The following is a 16,597-nucleotide window of genomic DNA, read 5'->3' as shown; positions in this document are numbered from 1 at the left end:
TGGCTATATTGAAGAAATTTATGAACGTTTTGAGAAATTCAATATCCCTATCTCCTCATTGCCGATAAGTAAAGGTAATATATACACTAAACTAGATTGTCCAAATAACGATCAAGAGGTACAAAATATGTCAAAAATACCGTACAGGAATTTGTTAGGTTGTCTTTCGTTTCTAGCAAACAGAACAAGACCAGACATTAGTTACGCTACAAACATTTTTAGCCAATTCCAAAATAACCCCGGTATAAAGCATTGGGATGGTTTATTAAAATTATTAGGCTATGTTTCTAAAACTAGAAATTACAAACTTAAATTACAATGCAATGAAATTCAAGTTGTAACATATTCTGATGCAGATTTCGCCTCTAACAGAGACGATAGAACTTCACTCGGAGGTCAGATTGTTTTCATTAACAAATCGCCGATTTCATGGCGAACATTTAAACAAAAGTGCATTAGTTTATCAACGATGGAATCAGAGTTTATTGCAATGACAGAGGCCGGCAAAGAACTTCTTTGGTTTGATAGAATCATTGATGAATGTGTTAATAAGGGGGTAATTAACAAGGAACACAAAATTAAATCTGTATTAAAAGTTGATAATCAAGCTACAATAGATTTTGTGAGATCACCGATCGAAAATTATAGGACAAAACATATTGATGTAAAGTTTTTTTATATACGCGATTTAATTTATAAAGATATATTTGATGTTGAATTTGTTAGAAGTAAAAATAACATGTCTGATGTATTTACTAAGCCTTTGTCTCGATCTGAACTAATAAAGTTCAATGAAAATGTTTTTGTAATGTAATTGCTTTTGTGATATTTTTAGTAATTTAATTTTTTTGAAAATGTAGTAATGTGGGAAAAGTAAACTATTTTTAACTATTGGGAACGGGTTAAAGTTATATATATATATTTTTTGCGTTTTACAGTTTATATTTGTACTGTTCAAATGTGTTTATACCAAGTATTTGTATACTCGCCAAGGTTTTTCAATTTTTGCAGATTGAATGTGTTTACATGACATTGGACTGATTTTTTTTCGAACTTGTTACTGACTTGGAAAATGGAACAGTTTTGAACGAACTGGAATCGGATTGAGTGATATTTTGTTATAAAAGAATTTGCTTGTTGTTGTATTTAACTAATCTACTAATCATGTTTATATTCAAAATATTTTGTAAGACTAGAGCTGGTATTGAGATTTGTTAGGAAATGAATTATCTTTAAATGTATAAGAAAATAATGTTCATAAGATGGTGAGAGGGGGGGCATTGTTGGCCTAGCGCCCCTTATATAAAATAATTAACGAATTCATCTCACCACTTATCCCACCATAATATCAGTCACTTGCCTAATCATTGAGAAATTTTCAACGATGTTTTTCTTTCTTCTAATGCGGACGCCTGATGACGTATCTCGCACGTGCAGTCGCCGATCTATGACATCACGACCTTCACGTAATCAGTGATGCATCGTAACAGATCGGCACGTGCCTGATGCTCATTGGCCAGGTGCTATGCTGGCGTGTATCAGGTGATTTGGCGTCCGCATGCAAATGAGTTCACTTACGATAAAAGGAAATGTTTCGAGTAGAAAGGAGACTTCTTCGGTGTTTTCTCACTGGCAGGTTGACTCGAGCTCCCGTTTGCTTTTATGCAACGATGCGGGTTCTTTTTAATAAATAGATAATAGATTGATATAGCTCAGCTCTAGTTCGCGTTGTTTCAAATGTTTTTAATTTTATTTAACTAACTTTACTAAATGACCAAATAAATTTGGTTTTTATTTTTAAGTTGACTTCAACTATTTTTTAATCATGCATTTCTAGTCATACATTTAATTAGGTTATTGCATTTAGAGATTATTAGTCTTGAGCATTCTCTTGCTCATTAAAAGCAACCTTCTATGTGAAATAGTTCAATATTCAAAGATAAAAACACTTATTATCAATCTAATTTATTACTTCTCTAGAATGTTCGTTTCAATCGCTACGTGAGATCGTCATCATTCATTAATCAAATTCCATGCTTTTCGAATAATTTTAAATCGTATCATGCTGGTTAAAGACAAAAGATAGAAGCATGATCTTATTATTATTTTTTTTTTTTTTTTTTTTTGGCAAAAAGCTTTTTTGCTGTTTTTTACTACGCATTCCTTCAATGAATAGCTTTCGAAAAGGAAGGCGCAATTGCTAGGTTTGTTGGGGTGTCGGGCTGTTACTCAGAATGGCGCCAATTCGAATCTGTGCCAATAAATATCTCTTTAATATTTCTTTTTTTCCCGTCAGATGCTCACATGGGCAGGACTCTGTTTGCCACAACCTGTTTTTTTAAATGCACAATTATTGCTTTTTCCCGAGTCACTACTCAGCCACACTTTTAATGATATTTATGTTTGAATTGAAAATATGTACGACCAAAAGGTGAGCGATGATCAAATTATCACAACGTTGTATTTAACGAGGTTTTGTTACTGATGTCTTTAAATTACATGCCTTCTCTTCTGCGCTTACTTTTTTTTCGGTTCTTCTTCATAATGTTCTTCCTTTCTTAAAGAGCGAAATACCTTATGAAACGATTCGAAGCACAGTGCGGAGTTCCGCACGGGACGACTAGTTTTTTTTTTATTTCAATTTGGGGGGGGGGACAATAGTGCTCTGATCTTCTCATTTTCTTTCGAGGTGGGACAAGGACTTCATTCCGTCACCCAATGGCACAACCAAAAAATAGTCTTAAGAGGGCATTCTCAAAAAATTCTCGCTTTTGATAGCGGGTGAAGCCGGGGATTCTCCCGGGAAGGTTTTTTCAAATTGTAGTCCTAAGAATGCAGTATTAGGCGGTTTCTGCTGATGTTACAGGGAGGGAAAATTCTCTGGGCTTCTGCGGAAATTTTTAGAAATCAAAATCTTAAAAATGCCATTTTCTGCTATATCTGTTGCAGTTAGAGAAATGAAGTGCATGGGACTCTTTAAAGTTGCCTCCGATCAATTTTTTAAAAAAAAAGCTAAATCGATCACCCCTCTGCCTGATTTTTCGAAATTGAAGTTCTAAAAATGCAGACTAACTTCGATGATTTCAGACTAACTTTGATTATGTTAAGGGCAGGGCGGTTTTCGGGCTTTTCTCCAAAACTACTTCGAAATTGAAGTTCTAAAAAAAAGTATAAAGAGATAATCAGTGAAACTAGGCACAAGCAATTGGGTCCTCGTCCGAAATTTTTGTAGTCTTAAAAACGCAACTGTGGACCATATTTGGTAACATTAGGGGTTCGGCCATTTCAAAATTGAAGCTCAAGAAAAGCATATCTTGAACGATTTTCGATGTGTTTAATAACTGTCCCCTGGAAATTTTTCGACATTGAAGTCCTGAGAATAAGATTTGAGATGCTTTTTTAGGGTTTTGGTAGGGCTGGGGGGGGGGGGGGGGAGCTTGCGCAGTGAAGCATTTTGAAGACTTATTTTTAGACTGGCTAGGGAAAAGTTTAAAAAATAGGGCAGGGGCGGGGATGAAAGAAGTAAGAGGTGTTGGGCGTATAATTGTCTGATTAATAGTCAGAATTTGAAATTTTTTATTTTAAGGTTCCTTTCAAAAGGAATTCAGATTTTTCCCCAACATTAGGCGATCTCTGGAAAGGAAGAGTTCAAGAATAATTCCCTGAAAGGTAAAAGGCAATTTCAGGTTATCTTTAAAGAATGGAGACGCTTAGAGGTAAGGAGAGGTTAAGGATCTCCTTCCAAAATTTTTCAAAATTGAAATCTTAAAGGCATAATTTCAGATTATTTTTGGTAATAAAGAAGGTGGTTCCAGGACTCTCCTCCAGTAAAGTTCTGAAATTGATGTCCGAAAAATACCTAAATAAATGTGTTTTCAGGACATTAGTTTTCCAATATTACTCCAACTAAACAACTAAAACTTATTTTAAATTTCTTGCAGGGGACAAGAGTTAAGACATTTTGAAAACCATTCTTTTCAGACTGACTAGAAAAAAAAGGGGGGGGGGGGATAGTGAAAGAAAGAGAAGGGAACTTAATTTTCTAAGCAGTAATATGCATTTGTTAAACATTTTTAATTTAAAGTTTTCTCTCTGAAAGTATGGAGATTTTTTCTCCCTCATTATTTGCTTTTACTTTTTAAAAAATAACTTTGCTTTCCCAAGACATTCTTTTCTTGAGCAAGAGGTCCGAATCCCCCGACCCCTTCTGAACACCATTGACTGGTGCCCTCTAACGCACAGGGTTCCTAAACTTTAACGATTCGTGGCACCCTTTGAAGAATTAGAATTTTCTCACGATACCCTAGTATAGTTTTAGTACATATTATTGTTACCATGGACACTTTGCGGCACCCCAACCTCTTCCTGCGGCACCCAGTTCGGAAATCCCTAATATCACGTAGTTATAATTATCCCTAGTATTATTATTTTGTAGCTAAAAGTTTGGAAATTATTTGTGAGCAAACTAAAACCAAATAATAACTACCTTTATTAAATGTTATTCCTGATTTTGGAGGGGTCCCGGGTCCTTTTCTTAGACATGCCCGTGTAGATGATAGACGTGTACAAATGAGCAGTCAATTTTCTTCTATTTTAATCACTCATGTCTCACTACCATATAAAACGATTGGTCTAATAAGGGTTTTGTATTGTTTTATTTTCGTATTAATAGTGAGGAGTTTAGATTTTATTTGGCTCTTTAAACCAAAATAAATTAAGGTAGCATAACATCTGATTGTGAAAAATATTTAGAAGATGCAAAAGGATTCAAATCTCAAATAGGGGAAGAGTAATCTGCGACATATCAGTTAAATGTTGGCATGCTTCTAAAAAATTATTCCTTTATTATTTATAAAAATAAAACATAAAATATGTTAATCAAAGATAGCATGTGTCAAAATAATTTCCGATTGTCAAAAACACCAAAATGTTTACAAGATGCAAAAGGATTGAAATCCAAAACAGAGGAAGTATTTTCCTCAACATATGTGTTGAGCACATCGTACCCATCGTTTTTTCTTATTTTCAACAAATATCCCAAAAATAACAAAAAAAATCGCCTAAAATAATAAAAAGTCGCCAATTTTTAAAAAATAGTCACTTTTAGGCCGTTTTTGATCAAAAAAGTCAACTTTGTCGCCGACGATCAAAAATAGTAGCAAAAGTCGCCAGTAGCAACCCTATACAATTGAAGCATTTAGTACTACATCCAGAACAATCCATCTTAATACATTTTACAGGCACAGCAAAAAATATATATATGTATATTTCATGCCCACTTAATATTTCCGAAAGATTCCCCCCCCCCCCTGCCACCCCCTTGAAAAACATTTGGTCAACATTTTTGTTCTTGTTTTTTTCTTAATTAGCAGTATTATTTAATTGCTTACAGATAAAAATATTTTCAATTGAGTCGTTTTTGAAGTAAAACAATCTTTTCTTTCTAATTTTACATTTCAAATTCTATTAAAGTAAGTATTGGTACAGAGAATAGTAATTCAAGTGGCTTTCAGTTAAAGCGTGAGTTGAGTTAGCTTTGATATCAAGCCAGGTATTTTGCAATAGTTTTTGACCATATTTAGTCTAATTCCCTCTAAGCTTTGAGGCAGAATAGTAACAACTTAGGTCTATCAAATTATTTTTAAAAAAACTTTTGAAAAGTCATGAATTGATCTGGTTTTGATACTAAATGCCTCAATTATCAATGGTAATTTGTTTTTTATTTGAAGTGTGTATGAAACAGGCTCAAGCAGACATGTTTTTTATGAAAAGAGCTATTTTTAACAATAATTGACTCTCATTTTCTAATCAATGAAAAAGAAACTTATTTAGCCCTTGCAAAAATAAGCAATTCAAGCCAAATCTGAGAAACAGCAAAAATTTTACCTTGGGAATGGATGAAATTTTGAGGGTAAGAGAAAAATCAATAAATTTTTTCAAAGCCACATATTAGATAGTTTACAAAAACTAATCAAATATAGTTTGTGAATAGCATAGTATTAGAGCAAATTTAAACTTACTCGAAATATAAAAGGGTGGGAAAGCCAGTAATATTAAAATGCTGTCGTACTACAGCATTTTCTGGTTTATTGACATCCATAGCAGCCAGGATCTAATAGACAAATTTATTATTATTTCACCTGACAATTAATATTACAAATTTGTAATGCAAACGAAAAATTTAATCTTGCTTACAGATTGTGACTTTAATTCTGCAGCTGCAGCTTCATATTCAGGCTTCAATCGCTTACAAAAGCCACACCCTATAAAAAGAAAAAAATCTTTAATAAAAGAAACATACGGTAAGAGAGAAGTAAAGAACAGTAAACGAATGCATCATTCCTAATCAATTCTCACACATAGTTTACAAAAATGCAAATTTTTGTATCTTGCCGAAGATGCAGGAAATAGAGCAAAATATTTATTTATACCAGGGTTTGTGATTTTTTTGTTTTTTTTTTTAAATCAAAAAAGTTGGTTTTTTTAATTTAAATCAGATTTTTTAAATTCAAATCAGATGTTTTTTATTCTTTTAAATGTTCAAAAAATTTGTAGATATTAATTACTTTACATTTATAAACATATTACATTTTACACAATAGATGAATCCATTCAACTTACTTTTAAAATTAATATAAGTTCTCTAACTATTCAATAATATTCTAATATTTATAAATATATTACAAATGTAATGCTTAGATAAGATGTGATTTTGTTTTATGCTTTGCTTAAAGATAAGGTTTCTATTATCATATACGTTTTTGGTGTAACATAATACATTGAACAACTACTTTTCTGAACTCAGGGTTCTGTCCAGAATTTTTTACAGGGTCCGTTTTTTGTGAATAATTGAATAATTTTGTGAAAAATCAAATAATTTAGCTTTTTTTTTTTTTTTTGTAAAAACAAAGTTTTAGAATTTCGAGATGGTTCAAACTGCAGTATTGACAAAAGTTGAGTGTTTTCCCCCTTTTCTGTTTTTCTGTTGAGAATATCATTCTTGAGTGTTTTTCTAGTTTTCTAGTATTGGGGGGGGGGGTAACGCTCTCAGGGAGATGGGCATCCCTCAAGCATAATTTTTTACAAGTCTACATTATGTTAAATAATACTAGAAATGTTATATGTATAGTAATTTAAAATAATTGTAAGAAAAATATTCAGGCAGGGGTTCAACACTTAACTTTTTGACCCAAGACACTGTTAAAGAGCACAGAATTTTGCTGAAAACTTATAAATTCTATGATTTTTACAAAAAAAAAAATATTTGTTTACCTCTTAACAAAGTGTACTAAACATCGAAAATTCGAAAAACATAACAGTCACAAAGGATGAAAAGAGCTTGCAATCCTCAAAGTGAAGGAATCAAAAGTATAAAAACGGCTTGTTAAAGAAATATTTTTAACAAAATTATTTTAGAATTGCATTTTAGAGTCCTATAATAAACATATCATTAACATCTGGACATAAATGAAGCAAAAAAATAAATAAACCATCGATTTAGCATTTTAATTCTTAACTCATAAAGAAAATGGAATTTCGCTTCAAAAACTTGAAATAAGCGTTGCTACAAAAATAATGAGACTTTTCATTTATTTGCATCCTAATAAAGCAAAGTTTGCTTGAAAAATAAGAACAAAATATGATTCTCATATCAGATGTAAAAAGATTGCATTTTTCAAAATGTAGGCATTTAAAGAAAAACACAGTAAATAAAAGAGTTTATTTAAAGTTAATTCTTTTTAGCATCGAAAAATAAAACTCATATAATTTTCTCCCAAAATAAGAGTTAAACATTGGCGCACCGCCAGACGCTAAGTGGCAATAAGTTTGAAGTTCGTAACTCTATCTGAAGCGATCGCAATTTCCCCCCACCCCTACTATCCTTTGCATTTCTAAGTTCATTTTGCTGTATATTAATGTTTATTAAATCATGAGCAGGGAGGAAAGTGCTTATGACGCTTTTTCAGAAAAGTTAACTACAACACTGCTGCACAAATGCAAAATTATAAACCAAACTGAATTTCAGCTGTTAATTTATTCAAAGAAACAAACAAGCATTATATTTATTTGGCTGTAGTAGATATTTATCGCTTACAGGAGCATTATAAAAGTTTTTTTTTTTTTTTTTTTTTTTTGGAAAATTAGCAGATTTTGTATATGTTGATTCCTCTAATATAACTCTAAAAAAGGTTCCAAAAATTTTTGTTTTTATACACGGAAACATGCATTGTTTTGATTCAAGATTTGCTCTTTCAATAAACAATTTGTGAAAGATCCGTTTTGGTTTATCAGAATTTTGTGAAGGGTCCGTTTTGGTTTATCAGGATTTTCTAAAAGGTCTGTTTTGGTTGATTGAACTCTTGTGAAGGGTCTGTTAACGGACCCTTCACAAATTCAAATTTCCTCTGGGCCAGACCTCTTGAACTATATTAGTCATGGTATATAAGAAAAAATCCAAATTTTTATTTTGTTCTAAACTGTAAACTTGGAGTAAAAGCAATACAGTGAAAATCTGTTACACACACAGAAAGAGGGATCTATGTGTGTGTGTGTTGAAGTTAAGATAGTACAATGCAGTGTAGTTAAATTTAGAGCAACACATTTTTAAAATGCACAATCTATACTAATATTATAAAGAGAGAGGGCGGCTTATTGTGTGTTTATATGTTCAAAGTAATCTTCGAAACCACCGCACCTATTTGAAAAATTCCTTCACTACATGAAAGATGCTTTCTTACTGAGTGACATAGGCTATAATTCGAAAATATCCAATAAATAGTTCTTTTTTTATTCCAATTTAGGCCCGAATTTCCCAGAAATTCCCGAATATGGAGTGAAAAATTACTTGCACACATTAATATTATATATTGCTGAAAGGGTAGAATTTCCTGGATTCTAAACAATTTGTTTCAATGCTCTAACTTAATTACGGCAGGAGTAATTTACATTTTTAGCTCGAACTTTCTTAGGCTTAGCTGAAATTTAGGCACTACTTTCTTCATTAAATCTATCAATAAAAAGTGAAGGAATTGTCCCAGAGTTTTCTTTTTGACACCATTGGAAAAAGCGGCATTTTTTACTCCAAATCTCTCTCGACCTATGGTCGAAAAACTTAGCTTCTGTCTTCAAAGGAAAAAAGTTACAAGAATTTTTACATCAAATTCGAAAAGTGTCATTTTGATTCAGGTTGTCAACCATTTTATTTTCGTGTTTCCACAGTTACGCTTTTTGAATCCATTGTTTCTCTCCTTATTTTGCATTTAATTTCTTAACTTATTTTATTTTGTTTTAATATCTGTCGCCATTGTTTGGAAGGGTAATTTTGCATGGTGCTTTTTTTTTTTTTTAATTTAGCCTGATTGTTGTTATATAATGATTGTTGTTCAATATAAGTTAAGATATTTTTTAAATTAATTGTTGAACATATGTCACTTGACACAATTTTTATTCTCAAGGTAGACGGGGCAAAGCCAGGCAAAAAAAGCTCTTAATATATAAAGATTTGAAAGCTACTGTTAATGTGATTTTATACTTTTTTGTTTGTTTGGTGAAACATTTATTATTTCCAAAGAAATAACATTCGCTTTACTCGCAAAAGGGCTAGGTTCCAGTAGCATGGTTGCTTGGCTCGTTAGGCGCTGAGCAGTTCAGTCTAGTATTACTGTTTTAAAGCAACCGTAAATGTAATGCATTGTTTTTGTGATTTGTTTTGAAAGAAAAGAAACTTTTGATTTGATTTTATCCAAGTGAAATGTACGACACTTTCTTCTTTTTTTCTGACGATGATTTTTGAATGTTAAACTGGGTGTTTTTTTTTTTTTTCCGTTAGACGGGTGGATTATGATAGCGTGGTTGCTGGGCCAGTTTGGCCATAAACAATGGAGTAGCGAAACTATTTTTACATTTGAAAGATATTACCTGATGTCTTCTTTTTGTTTATTTGGCAAAATATTTTTAATTGCAGTAAAAAACCACTTCACTCACTAAATAGAGTTTTAAAGCGACAGTAAATCTAATTCAATGATTTGATAAAAAGTTTTTAATTCCAAAGAAACTTTAACATTTTTTTGTCTTTTTTCTTTTGAAAAGGTGGGTACGCATTTTATAAAAAGAAAAATGATCATTTCACATCAGAGGGGGAGGGGGGCATCAATTTTTTTTATTCAACTGACTTTCATTAAATTTTTAGCATGGGCATCACTGTGCGGGTACTGTTAGTTAATTTATAAAAGTAAAATCAACTGATTTTAATTAATTATTTTGTTAAAAAATCAATTAATTCAAATCAATTAATTTAAATCAATGATTTTTTTTTTAAATCATTTGATTTAAATCCTGATTTTAATCACAATTTAAATTAAGCTGATTTAAATAAACGAACCCTGATTTATATGAGTAAAAATATACTCACATGGGGCATAAAACATTACCATAATTGGCATTTTTTCTCTGTGCAATAACCTGCCTAATATCTAAAAAGTGAAAGCAAATTAAAACCTTATGAGCAAAACAATAGAAGCACTTCTTAAAAAATATATTATTACAAATTAAATCAGCAGTAAAAATGCTAAGAAGTTAAAAAATTTATGACAATTGTGTTAAAAGTTATGAAACCTTGGAAGCACAAAGGAAAACAATGATATTTTTTATGTGCATGAAAATATACATAGGATAACAGTTAAAAAAATCAACTTATACTTTGAACTCCTTTAAAATTTTCCTCATTTCTTAACAGTGGTGACTGCAACTTATTCAAAAATCAGAAAATTGTCTTTGTAAAATCAAAACAATGTTACACATATTTTATTTCACCAAATTAATGTCTTTTGAAATAATTTAAATCATTGGAGTGGAAAATCAAGCTAAGTTAAAATATATTTCTCAAAATGCTTAGAGAAAAGCATTTTTATATCAGGCTTAAGTCAAAGCTGGATTTTTAAAAAAAAATAAGAATTTTTCTATTTCTACAGAAATGACACATAGCTTATTTAAAAAGAAACACTCATTTTATTTACGCTTTGCAGAAAAACCTTTCATATGAATCATATTATTTAAAACCGTCAAACTTATTTGGTAACCAAAACATCCTCCTTTCCATTGAAGCTACCGTATTACCCCGCATTATCCGGTATGCCAGAAAAATGCGAGGCGAATAATTTGAGGTTAATTTTGCAACAAAATAAAAGTAAATCTTTCTATTCAGTTCCAATCAGAAAGCAAACCATTGCTATTGTGATTTGTTCATAATTCTTTTAAATAAATTATTCTTGGTTCCTTTTAAAAAGGTAGGTTTAATTTTTATTGTTGAATAGCTATGGTAAATACTTTAACACTAGCTTAGGGGCAGTAACTTACTGCTTACTGCATTTTTTATAGGATTTTTTTTCTCCAAAACCTTGATTTTTCTGGCATGCTGGAAAGGACCAGGCAAGTGTTATTGAAAATCTGGTGACTCCCGAATTTTGCGACATGCTGGCTAATGTGGGGTAATACAGTATGTGTGCTACTGATAAAGCCCTCTCCTAAATCTCCTTTTTTCAATAGCCACAATATATTTCCACACAAGTAAGTATATTTATACAATTTGATATAAAAGATAGCGTTAATTGGGATGAAAAGAAATATAATCTTAATGTTCCAACTTTCAATCCTTCCTTTTCTTGTATGAATTGAGACATGAAATTTTGTGCATTGTGATTACAGTAGGCACCGCTTAATGTGATCCCTTTCGGACAAATACAATATGATAACAATAACTGAAATGAATCCAGGAGACACAAAATAATGATTTTTTTTTTCAATTAAGGTGCATTTATTTTGGCAACCTTAAATCAAAATCACAATGACTCAACTGAATGCAGTTTTACATTATAAATTATTAAATTAACAGAATGGAAATAGCTGAATTATAAAAAGTTAAGCTACATTATGCAATTTTTAATCACATAGTAATAGGTGAAGTAAAATATGACCGCTTTCCCTGACTTTTGTAAACCAGTTTCAAAGCACATTCAGCTTCTGTATCTTTTCCAGCATGGTTTTGCTTGTTGTTTAAATTTTAATTTAACTTCTCCTTGCTTTCAATCTCAACACAATTCTTTATAATTTACAAAGTAATGGCAACAATGAAGGTTCTACAAAGTCCAGCGACTGAATTTTTTTTAGGTGTAAAAGAAAGTTTTCTTAGGGGAAGTCTGTGGTCACTGGGGGGCGAACTTTCTGCAGCTTCATTCCTAGAAAAATTTTGAACTGCTATTGAAAACCACAAAATGCTACACAGAAAGTTAGTCTTGTCAGGATTTGTCTATGTATTTCTGTTAATTGAGGAACAAAAACGGGGAAAAAATTGAAAGTTTGTGAAAAAGTGATAACAATAAACAAAGACACTGATTAAAATATCTGACTTTTTTAACGTGTGTTAGCATATAAGTGTTCCGGGACTTTGTGATTCTGATATATAACATTAAGCAAATGATAACATTAACCGTGATCACATTAAGCGGCGCCTACTTTACACTCTTTGAAAGTAACTGGCGTTTGCAAAATTTTACTTTAAGACTGCTGGTTTGCAAATGAAGTAATGTTTAATTTTAATTTAGAGACTAGGAATGGAGAAACATCCCATGTATTTCCTTGTGAGCTTGATATAAGTTCATAGTTGTAATATACACATACACAATCAGTTTAGAAGCTTAAAATGTTTTACACAAAAAATACTCAATCTATGGACAGTAGGTTGCATTATCCATTGCACTTACTCACCAAATGTAACTTAAAATTCTTAAAAAACAAAAAAAATCATAAAAAATATTAAACTATGCAAACAATTTATGTAAAATGCACACAAAAGTGTAATTTACAACAAAATTTAATCTTCAATAAAAATAGGGAAAATTAAAAACTTTCTTGTTTCCATTTACCCGGAGTTAGTATTTGTGAGGTAAATCGAAGAACCATAATTATTCATCAAAAAAGGAGGAAAAGTGAAATTCATTAAACTAGTTGAAACATTTGTACAGCTGCTGAAACAGAAAATGTAATTCAATATTAAAAAGTAGCTTTTTTTCAGACTTATCTTGAAACGATGATCACTAATATCCAACTGTTTTGAAACACATAGAATGTCTTCTGTATGTTACTGAGTCTCCAGTCACCAACAATTTTCAACTGAATTGATAATTGAATCTAAATTTGATATTTTGTAAAAAACATTCACTTATATAATTCAAATTTGAAGGGTTTATTATTATTATGTTTTGCTTTTTTTTTTTTTTTTCATTCTAGTTTCAAGCAAAATTTTAACTTAAATTTGATAACATGGGAAACCACTTAAAATTGATGAATTTTAGCACATTCTAAACCTTTTTTTTTATTTGATAGCCTGAATTTCCTTGAACATGAAATCCATGCAAAGTATTTAAGTTAATTAAAATAAGAATAATCATTTTTTTAGCCCGAACTCAAAGCTCAAGAGTGGTGGAAATGATCTCTAATTGGTTTTTTTCATGATGTTTAAAAATTTGCAATTGCTTACTGGTTATTGTGGTCAGTCTCTTACTGGTAATTTGTAGCCATCAAACACTTTGAAAGGTGTCAAGTTTTTATTAGCTTGGTACTCAGAACTTATTCTTCAAATTTCTGTCTGCTAAAACTCTGCATTCTATATTAATTAATTTATTTTCTTTTCCTAGAACCTCGTAACAGACTCTAGTTTAGTTACAATTATCCTGAAAGCAATTGATACAGAAAAACTAAAATTGCACCATTGTTCTATTAATTCGAAATACTTTTAAGGGGAATGATAAATTCTAGACATGAATGATTAAATTGGACTCATGAAAGATTATGATTATCTTAAAATTTACTCCGATTGTGAATTGCAAGAAAAAAAAGAAAGAAAAGAAATTTTAATTTTTCAGTGAAGCAATGTTACAGATCAATGGTGGGTTATTTCCTTTTGTTTATGATCGTTAGTTTATTTTTTAGTCCTTTGACTATTAGAATTTTACTATAAACAAATTTAAATTTCCACTTTTCATAACTCAGAAAATAGTCTAGCAAGCCTTAATTTTTCCTTTTTGTGTGTTTGTATGAAATCTAACCATTTTGATTAACATAAGAAAATGGGAGACTGAAATGAGGAAAAATGAGATATTGAAGAGAGATATTGATGAGAAGAAAAAAGGTATTGAATGATTCAAAAGTGCACGAAAATTAAAAAGAATACTTTAAAGAGTATTTACTACATTACATTTGCATCTGAAATGTGAAGAACATCTTTCCCACGATCATCTTCCTCCCAGGGAAGATCTCCAGATGGGTCCTTCAAAAAATTGACCATTGACTGAAAAATGAGAAGTCCATATTTTAGTTTTGCAATTTGCACAGACATTTGTAATTTCATTTTGTTCAAAACCAAATTCCAGATCACTCAACTGCAAGAAGAAAATTGGCACACTTTTCAATGAGCAAGAAAACATTAAGTCCAGAGTAATTTACTGCAATCATTATCTTAACTTCTGTAAAATCTAGTTTCTTAGTCTTGTAATTTTCAAAAAGTTTAAAAGTAGTTTAAGTTTTACTCATTAGCTGAAATATGCAACTTGAAACTTCAAAACAAAGTCTCTCCTGATTAAGAAATTTAAAAAATTGGGTGAAAAACAGAATTAACTTCAAAACTGCAGCTTGAAATTGCTCTAAAAAATGAAAAATAATTTTATTCTATGAACAACATTGATATTATTTTTAAAAAGTTTTACAGTCGTCATAAAAATGATAGGTAAAACCATTGTGTAACACTTCTCAAAAACCATCTGGAAAGTAGTACCTGTTTGTGAAATAAAGATACAGAAGTAAATATTAACAAACGCAAACATTTTTATTGAAAAGAGCATACCTTAAACTACTTCTCCACATTATCTCCAAGCAAAATTTAAGCATTTATCATAACGTGTGACGAGTTTTTGTATTCCATCGTCATATTCCTCCGCCGCCAGCCAATTGAAATACGTAGTCACGCCTTCTTTAAGTTCTTCATCACTGTCAAATCTTTTTCCCGCCACAAACTCGAAGTTTTGTAAAGAACTGAAGGGGCCAAGTTCAGGCTGTACAGTGGATGGTCGAATATTTTCCAATTGAATTGCGGCAGAAGTTGTGTTATCCCCGCTGCATGAGGCCTGACATTGTCATGGAGGAGAATGACCCAATCAGACAATAGACTTCTCCATCGATTTTGTATTGCCTGCCGTAATCACAGCCCTCACTTCACAACTGGCCGCGTTCTCAATTTTTTTAAACATTATGAACGGCCACAGAAACAACACAGGCAATGCTAGCGTCACGGAACTTGCACCAGAAAAGGCAGAAAAGCCACTGAAGTGGTCTGACCTTGACCGGCGGCTACTCGCGTTGTCAACGCCTTATGCGGCAGATACGGGTACTACTTTCCCCCTGGATGGCCCTCATACTTATAGTCACGTAATTATGTTGTATCAGAGCAATTTATGCAAATGCAGAGCTGTAACCTCACAAAGTAAGAAATCGGGAGATTTTTTTGCAATAAAAACTACTATTTTTCAATATTTTCATGCATAAAACAAGCATAATAATGCTGGTTTGAAAAACATCAAAATGCTGGAATCATATATTCCATCATTTTAACAAGAAGTTCCGTCTAGAACTAGGCGAGCCTACTTTCCCGTATACCCATACTACTTTCTAGTACCTGATCAGAATTCTCAAAAATAGCTAAAATCGAAAATTTTTTCAAACATATTTTTTTAAATATTTTAAGCTGATTTCTAGGAATAAAATATTCCTTACTTTTCTTCAAAAAAAACGAACAAATAAAATAGCAGCACCTTTTAAACAAAGCAGCTAATACACTTCTTTCCATTAAAAATTTTTTTTAACAGCTTTCAAAACGAAAAAATAATAATAAGTTCATTAAAATAAATACATCATATAAAAAAAAATCGTTTCTTTTTCCCCTGTTGCCAAAAATAATTTTTTAAACGAATTAATGCACTTACCAAAATAAAAAAAAAACAATAAAATGTCAACATAAAGAAATAATTTTCATTGTCAAAAAAAAAAAAAAAAATCGTCTGCGCATATTTTTCGAGTTTATTCACCGAAAACTAAATACCTAAATTAAAACTTTAGCGTGAAAATAAAAACAAATCATATCAACAATAATTATTTCACAGTTAAAACCACAGCAGCGGAGTCGGAGTCGGAGTCAATCTCATTTTGGGATAAAAGAGTCGGAGTCGAATATCCAAGAATCGGAGTCAGTCATTTGTCCTCCGTGTATAAATGTTTGCCAAAGCTACGAAGTCAGAGTCGAAGTCGGGGAGTCGGAGTCCGATTAATTGTCGGGAACAGGAGTCAGAGTCGGTGTCAGGTGCCCCTAAATTCTCGGAGTCGGAGTCGGGAGTAGGTCGTCAAGAGCTATTTCCAACAAAGTTTGTTTGAAGTAAATCCGCCTTTAAGTTCGGAATCTATATTGACTTTCAGTTTCCCCTTAGGCGCTAATGTTAAGAGATTTGAACTGTTCAAAATTGAACGAAAACTTGTTCAAATCAAAAAGATATTT

The 16,597-nt window shown here is 31.4% G+C and overlaps 1 protein-coding gene across 1 annotated transcript in view; it reads right to left on the bottom strand.

Annotated features, from left to right (window-relative positions):
- LOC129221875 (protein disulfide-isomerase A5-like) overlaps positions 1-16,597 on the bottom strand; it is an 87,047-nt gene that overhangs the window by 57,143 nt on the left and 13,307 nt on the right. Inside the window, exons 6-9 of the mRNA XM_054856242.1 lie at positions 14,252-14,344; positions 10,412-10,472; positions 6,196-6,263; positions 6,021-6,112 (exon numbers count right to left, since the gene is read on the bottom strand). Of these exons, the coding sequence (XP_054712217.1) occupies positions 6,021-6,112; positions 6,196-6,263; positions 10,412-10,472; positions 14,252-14,344 (314 nt within the window). The remainder of the gene's footprint in view (positions 1-6,020; positions 6,113-6,195; positions 6,264-10,411; positions 10,473-14,251; positions 14,345-16,597) is intronic.

The sequence above is a fragment of the Uloborus diversus genome, chromosome 5 (genome assembly GCF_026930045.1).
Source record: "Uloborus diversus isolate 005 chromosome 5, Udiv.v.3.1, whole genome shotgun sequence".
NCBI lineage: Eukaryota > Metazoa > Arthropoda > Arachnida > Araneae > Uloboridae > Uloborus > Uloborus diversus.
This window is presented reverse-complemented; position numbering and strand designations above follow the sequence as displayed.